General features: G+C 45.5%; 1 protein-coding gene across 2 annotated transcripts in view; it reads right to left on the bottom strand.

The window, feature by feature from the left end:
* Positions 1–7,133: 7,133 nt before the first annotated feature.
* PDE8A (phosphodiesterase 8A) overlaps positions 7,134–8,826 on the bottom strand; it is a 169,472-nt gene continuing 167,779 nt past the window's right edge. For both annotated transcript variants that reach the window (XM_034667834.1, XM_034667833.1), the window contains 3 exons: positions 8,652–8,717; positions 8,579–8,592; positions 7,134–8,487 (listed from right to left, as the gene is read on the bottom strand). In XM_034667834.1, the coding sequence (XP_034523725.1) occupies positions 8,355–8,487; positions 8,579–8,592; positions 8,652–8,717 (213 nt within the window). In that variant the 3' untranslated portion in view covers positions 7,134–8,354. The remainder of the gene's footprint in view (positions 8,488–8,578; positions 8,593–8,651; positions 8,718–8,826) is intronic.

Raw genomic sequence — 8,826 nt, forward strand, 5'->3', positions numbered from 1 at the left:
GGTGTCCAGGTCCCTGAGGGTTCATTTAGTGGACAGTAGTCCAGGAAAACCTTCGTCACGAGACCCTGCAGACGGACCTCCGTGGGCCACGTGTTTGGAGGATGATTGCTCACCTATATCCTGGGTGGGCTCGAGATAAAGGAAGTTCCCAAAGGGATTTTTTTTTTAAGATTTTATTTATTCATTCGACAGAGAGAGAGACAGCCAGCGAGAGAGGGAACACAAGCAGGGGATGTGTTAAAGAAAACTTACAGGATCTAGCAGAGGAGCCTGATGTGGGGCTCGATCCCATAACGCCGGGATCATGCCCTGAGCCGAAGGCAGACGCTTAACCGCCGTGCCACCAGGCGCCCCCACAAAGGGATTTTTATGTGTTAAAGAAAACTTACAGGATCCCAGGGGGTTGACCTAACATCAGGCTAAGATTGCCTTTTGCCCTTAGCACAGGCAGTGTGAGTTTCTGGAGGAAGGTCATGGAAGGTCCCTCTGTACTGCCATTTTGTTAATTGTTTTCTAGGGTTTTTTTGTTGTTGTTGGTGGTGGTTCTTCTCTCTTCCTTTGTCCTCTTTCTTTCCTTGTGGTTTGAGGGTTTCCTTTAGTGTTATGATTGGAGTCCTTTTTCATTTTTGCAATACGTGCCCTCCTTACTACCCATCACCAGTCTATCCCATTCCCCCACCCCCCTCCCCTCTGAAGTCTTCAGTTTTTTCTCATAGTCCATAGTCTCTCATGTTTCATTCCCCCTTCTGATTACCCCCCCTTTCTTTATCCCTTTCTTCCCCTACCGATCATCCTAGTTCTTATGTTCCATAGATGAGAGAAATCATATGATAATTGTCTTTCTCTGCTTGACTTATTTCACTTAGCATTATCTGCTCCAGTGCCGTCCACGTTGCAGCAAATGTTGAGAACTCGTTCTTTCTGATAGCTGAGTAATATTCCATTGTATATATGGACCACAGCTTCTTTGTGATTTGTGGTCACCATTAGGTTTATATATAACATCCTAAATATATAGCAGAATAATTAGCTGGGTGCTTAAGTTAGAACACATTCTAAAAACACTGAACTTTTGCTTCCCACTCCACATCTTATCTATGTGACGTATTTTACATCTTTTCAGTTTGTGTATCTCTTGACTGACTTTTTAGATATAATTGATTCTTACTATTGTGTTTTAACCTTCCTACTAGCTCTATAGGTAGGGATTAATCTACTACCTTTATTCTATATTTGTTTTTAATTGTGAATTTTTTTCCTTTCATAATTTTTTTCTAGGCATGGCCTTTTCTTTCCAAAGAATTCCCTTTAAGATTTCTTACAAGGCCAGGTTAGTAGTAATGAGCGCCTTTGACTTTTGTTTGGCTGGGAAACTCTTTTCTTCAATTCTGAATGATAACCTTGCTGGGTAGAGTATTCTTGGCTACAGGGTTTCTTTTTTCCCCTTCCAGCACTGTGAATATATCATGCCACTCCCTTTGGGCCTAGAAGTTTCTGCTGAAAAAATCAGCTGATAGCATTATGGGGTTTCCCTTGTGTGTGTTTTCTTTTCTCTTGCTCCTTTCAGAACTCTCTCCTTATCATTACTTTTAGCCACTTTAATTATGTGTCTTGGTGTGGACCTCTTTGGTTTCATCTTGTTTGGGGCTCTCTGTGATTCCTGGACCTGGATGTCTGTTTCCTTTCTTAGATTAGGGAAGTTTTCAGCTATTACCTCTTTGAAAAAAATTTCTGCCCCCATCTCTCTCTCCTCCCTCTAGGATCCCTGGAATACAAATGTTATCACACTTGATAGTGTCTCTGAGTTCCCTTATTAACTATTCTCATTTTTTATTCTTTCTTCTCTTTGCAGTTTAGCTTGGTTGCTTTCCATTACTCTGTCCTCCAGGCTGCTGATCTGTTCTTCTCTGTCCTCTAGTTGGCTGTTGATTCCCTCTAGTGTATTTTTTATTTCAGTTATTAAATTCTTCATCTCTGACTGGTTCTTTTTAATATTTCCTATCTCTTTTTTGAAGTTCTGAGTTCATCCACTCTTTTCTCAAGTCCACTGAGTATCTTTATGACCATTACTTTGAATTCTATATCAAACCTGTTGCCTACCTCCATTTTATTTAGCTCTTTTGCGTGGTTTGTCCTTTTCTTTCATTTGGGACACATGCCTTGGCCCTCTCATTTTGTCTAGCTCTTTCTTTCTGTGTATTAGGGAGGCCACCTATGTCTCCTGCTCTTGAAAGTAGCTTCTTGTGCAGAAGAGGTCCCGTGGTGCCTTATGGCAACAGTGTTCTGGTGACCAGGTGCTCTGGGTATCTCCTGGTGGGCTGTGCGCCCTCCTGCTCTGGCTGAGCCACGTTTGCCGTCCCCCCAGCTGGTCGGACGACTTGCTTTGCGTGCTGTGGGTGCGGTGCGCTGGGTTTGGTCCCTGTGCCGTTGAGAGACCTGAAGGTGTGTGGGCTCACTGGTGGGGGGGCCAGCAGTCAGACTAGCTGTCTGTCATTAGCTTCTCTGCCACGGTCGCAGGCACACCCGACAGCAGGGCTCGCTCCCTGTGTAGCCAGGGAAGAGGCTTGGCTACTGGAATTGCCGGCACTCTTCCCTAGAGCAGGAGTCACCGGGCACGGCTGCCTGCAGGATTTGGCAGGACAGGAGCTGCTTTGGAGGGACGCCTGCCAAGGGTGGTGGGTTGGAGGGGGTAGGTTCACAGGGGAACATTGGAGTGGGGTACAGTGCCGGCAAGACAGATGGAGAGATTTGCGCCGACTCCCACAAACTGGGGGAGGGAAAGGGAATGGTGCCCACCAGCAGTTTCGTTTCTGGAGAAATCTGAAGATCCCTGCCCCTCCAGCACACGGCCTTAGGCAGTAAATCTGCTTCAATATACCGCCCCGGCACTTTTCAAACTGCTGTTTCTGTCCTGGGTCTCAGCCAAGTTATGTATTATGCCGGCCCTTTACGGGCAAGGACTCAGTTTCCCACGGCCTGCCAGCTCTCCAGGAGTTAAACCCTGTGGTTTTCAGAGCCAGATGTCATGGGGACTCATCTTCCCGGTGCCTGGGCGGGGTCTGAACTTCTTGCTGCTCTGTGCTTGTGGTGCCCCATTTATAGTTAGTCTCACGGGGCGTTTGGTCCCAGCCTTGCCTCGGCCCCTCCCTTTCTAGTGTGTTCCCCTCCACGCTGAGCCGTGGGAGGTCTGTTCCGCCGGTCTTCAGGTTTTCAGCGTCAGCCATGTGTAGAGCTGTTCTCCGGGTGTGTCCGTGGGACAGGGGAGCCCAGGGTCCTCCGACAGCATCTTCCCTACATGCCCCCACCCTGTTTGTTTGTGGTCTACTTTTAAAGCATTTGCGCGTTATTTCCGATAGCTCTAGTCACCCCAACGACATTTATTGAATAAACCCATCTTTCCTCCAGGGATGGGAAATAGCAACTTGTATCATATACTAAATACTTATGTATGTTTTGACCAATTTTTGGCTCTATTCAGTGCCATTTACTCATCCAAACAGGGGTCAGTGTGTCACTGTTTATTAATGGCAGCTTTTAAATATATTTCTCTATCTTAGCCTCGTCCTCTCTGTGCTGTTCACATTCAGAATTTTCCTGACTTTGCTTCACATACTGTATGAACATTAGAATGACTTGGCTAGATTAGAAAGACTTTTTTCAATTGGGAATCATGCTCAATTCATAGAATAGTTGAGGGGGAAAAAACGACATCTGCAAAATTAACTCATCCTGAAAATAGGGTTTTTTAAAAAATCTTTTGTATTTGTCAGGGGCACTATTTAAAATTCAAAAGGGACGATGGCCATACAACAAGAAGTCTCCCCTCTAGCCATGTCCCTGAGCCCTCGGTGCCTTCTCCGCAGACAACCTGGGTTTCCTGCGTCTACAACAGGTTTTACACTTATTTAGCATTTAAACAATTCTAGTGTGCTCCTTCTCTCTAAGATATGTCTGGAAATGGAATTGTTCGGTCATGATGCACACAGATTTGTGACCCAGATAGATTTGACACAGTTGCCCTCCATGGGGGTAGTACCAATTTACGCTCACTTGTCCTGTGTCAGGGTGTCTCTGTCCACACGTCCTTGTGAACACATTGTGTTCCCAAACTTACTGTTTTTTACTAATCTTAAAGGTGAAAAATGTCTCCAATTGGTTCTGGTTTGTATCCATTGCTATCAGGTTTAGCAAAAACTTTTAAGAAACTCTTATACTACTGTTTTCTATTAATTTTCCGTTCATGTTTCTATTTTTTCCTACCGAATTTTTTCCTTATAGAAGTCTCCAAAATCCAGTATTGTGGAAGTAAGTTTTTTGTAAAATAAATGACAAACCTTTCCCTTTCCTTTTGAATTACTGTGGTTGGTATATACAACTTTAACTTTTATAGTTGACTTTATTGTTGTTTTCATATGGCTTCCCTGTTTTGCGCACTAGACTTTTTCTACTTAAATATATTCTCCTAGTCACCTTGTCACCAGGCATTACCTCATTTTTAAAAAAGATTATGAAATAGTTCAAGATATTAAAAAGTGGAGTAGTACATTTTTTATATTTTTTTAAAGATTTTATTTATTTATTTGACAGAGATAGAGACAGCCAGCGAGAGAGGGAACACAAGCAGGGGGGAGTGGGAGAGGAAGAAGCAGGCTCCTAGGAGGAGCCTGATGTGGGGCTTGATCCCATAACGCCGGGATCACGCCCTGAGCCAAAGGCAGACGCTTAACGACTGCGCCACCCAGGCGCCCCGGAGTAGTACATTTTTTAAAAAGATGTTCTCATCACCAGAATTAATAAATGTTAATATTTTGCTGTCTGCTTTAGATGTTTACTTTTAAAAACAAAATGAGGATAGTTCCCTCTGAATGTCTCCCCAGTACACGTCCCTCCCTTGCCCCCAAGAACCACTTTCAAGAAGTTGGCTAGGGTGTGGCCTTCTGGTCTTGGTCAGATTCCTTAATTTTGAGACTAGAGAACCCCAAGTCCCCTAGCTAGTTGAAGCAGAAGGGATTTATCAGTGGAAGGACTGAAGAAACGGAGTCTTGCCTGAGTTTCCCAGCAATTCTCCCTAAAACCATGCTTCAGGGCTGGGCTGGGCTGTGCGGCCACATCTGCTATGGTGGCCCCAGAGCCTTCCTGCTTCTCGCACAGTCAGAACTCCTCCATTGAAGCCGCTAGTGTGGAAAGCCATTTCTTTTTTTTTTTTTTAAAGATTTTATTTATTTATTCGACAGAGATAGACACAGCCAGCGAGAGAGGGAACACAAGCAGGGGGAGTGGGAGAGGAGGAAGCAGGCTCCCAGCGGAGGAGCCCGATGTGGGGCTCGATCCCATAACGCCAGGATCACGCCCTGAGCCGAAGGCAGACGCTTAACCGCTGTGCCACCCAGGCGCCCCGTAAAGCTATTTCTGACACGCAAAACGTACGCCTCCGTGTGCTTCTGTCTCCTTCTGACTCATTTCTACATCAAGAATCTCGCACGCTTTCATCTGACAGGTGATCCTAAATCAGATACAGAAATGAAGGTGCGAGGGCGTTTGGCGGGAAGGCTTTGGCTTTCTAGTTTGTGTGTACACCGGGACCTTAGTGTTCCCCAAGCCAATTCACAGTGCTTGTAAACTTCCTCAACGTTTTAATGCTCTTACCATTACTTTTTCCACGAACAACAGGTATTTATTGTTTTGGGTATTCAACAATTTATGCGAATGGTGTCCTATTGCAATTTAGCCTTTTCATTCAGTATTGTTCTTAAGCTTTTTCCCAGCTGACATCTGTCTGTAGCTCTACCGTTCTTTTCAGCTGTCGTACATAGTACTACGTATTAGTCATTTGCCAGTGTGTAATACGTTACTCTAAAGTCGGCTGGCTTAAGCAAGACATTTAGTATCTTGATTTCTGTGGGTGCGACCCAAGCGTGGGTCCTTAGCTGTGTTGTTGGGCTCAGGGTCTCTCCAGAGGCTGTATCCAGGGTGTCTGCTGGGCTGTGGTCCCACGTGAAGACCCGACTGTGGCAGACTCTGCTTCCGACACACTCTTGTGTGGTTGCTGGTAGCAGAACTCAGTTCCATCACGGTTGTGGGCACTTCCTTGCCACGTGGGCTTCTCCACGGAGCAGCTCACAAGAGTAGCTTCCCTCATCAGAGCAAGCAAATAAGAACAAGAGGGTGTGAGCAAGGTGGATATCACTCTCTGTAATGGGTTGAAGTATTCACCAAAATTTAAATCCTCTAGAACCCCAGGATGTGGCTTTATTTGGAAATAGAGTCTTTGCAGGTGAAATTAAGGATTGTGAAATGAAATTTTTGAAATCAGAGCAGGCCCTAAATGAGTGGTGTCCTTATGCGGAGATGTCAACTGACACACAGGGGTGACAGGAAGATGGAGGCAGACATTGGGAGGATGCACCTGTGAGCCAAGGGATGCTAAGGATTGCTGGCAATTACCAAGAGCTAGGAGAAAGGCATGGGATGGTTCCGCCCCTAGAACCTACATAAGGAACCACCTTGTCAACAGCTTGATTGCAGATTTCTGGCCCCCAGAACTTTGAGAAAATAAATGTCTGCTGATTTAAGCTACTCATTTGTGGTCATTTGTTAGGGCAGCTCTAGGAAACTAACACCGTGTCTTTTGTAGCCACACCTTGGAAGCGTCACACCATTATTTTTGCGAAATGTTATTGGCTAGAAGCAAACTACTAGGTCCATCCGAAAGCTGTGGCTACCAGGAGGCAGGGGCCATTGAGGGAAATGGCCTACCGCAATATTCCACAGTCTATGAATCACAATCTCTTCGTCCATGCTCCTAAGGACATTTAGATTGTTGCTACTTTTTCACTGTGACAAAATTCTAGTGTGAAGATCCTTAAATACATCTTTTTGCGCACATTGGCAAATTTCTCTAGGATCTAGAAGTAAAATTGCTGAATTGAGAAACTTCAGTGGATATTTCCAAATTGCCTTCCATTCTGAGGAGCCAGCCCTGACAGCTTTGAATGGGTACCAAGTGGTGAGAAGTTTTCAACATATTCATCTGTCCCTTTGTGACCTTGGAAATGTCATTTAACTATTAATCTTCTCTGTAATATAAAGCTATCTTAAGTATTATAAGACTTCAAAGAAAAGGTGACGCATGATTTCTTAAAAACATAGTTTAATTTCATTTTTATCTGGGGAAAAAATACAACTTTAAAATGAAATGACAAGCACTTTGACAGGTCATCATGTGTCATTTTTTTATGGTACTACACTTATTCAAAATGTGAAGATACAGAACCTTTATAAATTTCTGGAATCAAAGATTCCCAACTCAGATGAAAACGGATTGGTTATAAAATGTCAGTTCACTAAATATTCCATTTTTGTTCTCTCATAGGGAATATCTTGTAGAAACACTATAAAATAAGGCAGATTTTTGGGAATTCAATTATAAAATTTTAGGGGGGAAAAAGTGTTAGGTCTTAATTTCACTGACTTTGGGAAGTCACCTGCAAAGCCCATCAGATGACCAGAGTTTGAGCTCTGCTTTCTATACAGAGGAGCTGTTCTCCTTGAGTGCTTAGACTCAGACCCTCCCACAAGACCGCTTTTCCCAATTAGCATCAATCAGAAGTCTAATATACACAAATATTTCTGTAGTGCAGTAAAAATGTGTCATTTTATAGTTTTAATTTGCATTATGAAAATAAGTCTGTACACCAAGTAATACATATTTAATGAATATGAATCATGTAAATTTGGTCATGGCATTTAAAGTTGGCTTTGGCTTTGAAGTATTTCAAAATTCATAGAAAATATTGAACTTCTAATAAAATAAATAAAACATTTTAATAATTGGTATTAATCAACTTCAAAATTTCTTTGTATTTAATAATCAACTTCAAAATTTCTTTTGTATTTTTCATTTGCTACTCAGTTTCAAAAGAGAAGTCACTTTCAGTAGTGTTCCAAAGTGGGTGATTGCACCTTCTATGATGTGACGAAGTTCCTAAAGCTCCGATTGCCATGAGCTGTTCGAAAGTGCTGGACACAGCTGAGCGAAATTGTTTGCAACAAGACATTCTCTGTCCCCGGCAGGAAACCCATCAGTGTTCTTTGGAGGGTCCCTCTGAGCTCGCTATGAGGAGAGTGAGTGCAAACGGGTTCTCCTGTGACTGCGCCCCTGCCGCAGGCCCAAGATGGGGGGCTGGGTTGCACTTCGTGGCCATGGCATCGGAGGGTGGCCCCGTGTGCTTTCACAGGCTCTGCACACCTGGGCGCTGCTCTGCCTGATACTGAAAGGACCAGGACTCTGGCTGCCCTCAGGAATTCCCGCTGAGCGCAGGGACAAGGCTTCAGGGCCCGGGCGGTAGTCCGCGCTATTCCGGGGGTGGTCGGGCGCTCCGCAGCTTCATCTCGTCCAGGCCTTTCCAGTATTTAAAGTTGTTGTCAAGGTGCTGCAGTAGCTCTGGCAGGTCTACAAAGGCTGGAAGGAAGGGCGGGCACGTGACCCTCAGCCCCAGGCGCCGAGCGCCCGCGCACAGGTGCCTCTGCCCCGCGAACGCACCCAGCCCCGGGGGGAGCCCAGCGGCCCCTCCGCCGCCGCCGCGCGGGGACCTAACGCGGGCAGGTGCCGCGCAAGAGCATCTCGCCGGCCGGTGAGCCCCCCCCCCGACCNTGCAGGTGTTCCTGTCAAAGACCGGCATCACCACCGGCAGGTCCTGCCGCTTCTCCTCATCCGTCTGTGAAGCAGAACACGCGCGGGTGAGGGGACTCCGGGCTCTGGCTCCGCGCCCCGGGAGCGGCGACCCCCACAGGGGCCTGAAGACCCCCCCCCCCCCCCCCCCCCCC

The sequence above is a fragment of the Ailuropoda melanoleuca genome, chromosome 9 (genome assembly GCF_002007445.2).
Source record: "Ailuropoda melanoleuca isolate Jingjing chromosome 9, ASM200744v2, whole genome shotgun sequence".
Lineage (NCBI taxonomy): Eukaryota > Metazoa > Chordata > Mammalia > Carnivora > Ursidae > Ailuropoda > Ailuropoda melanoleuca.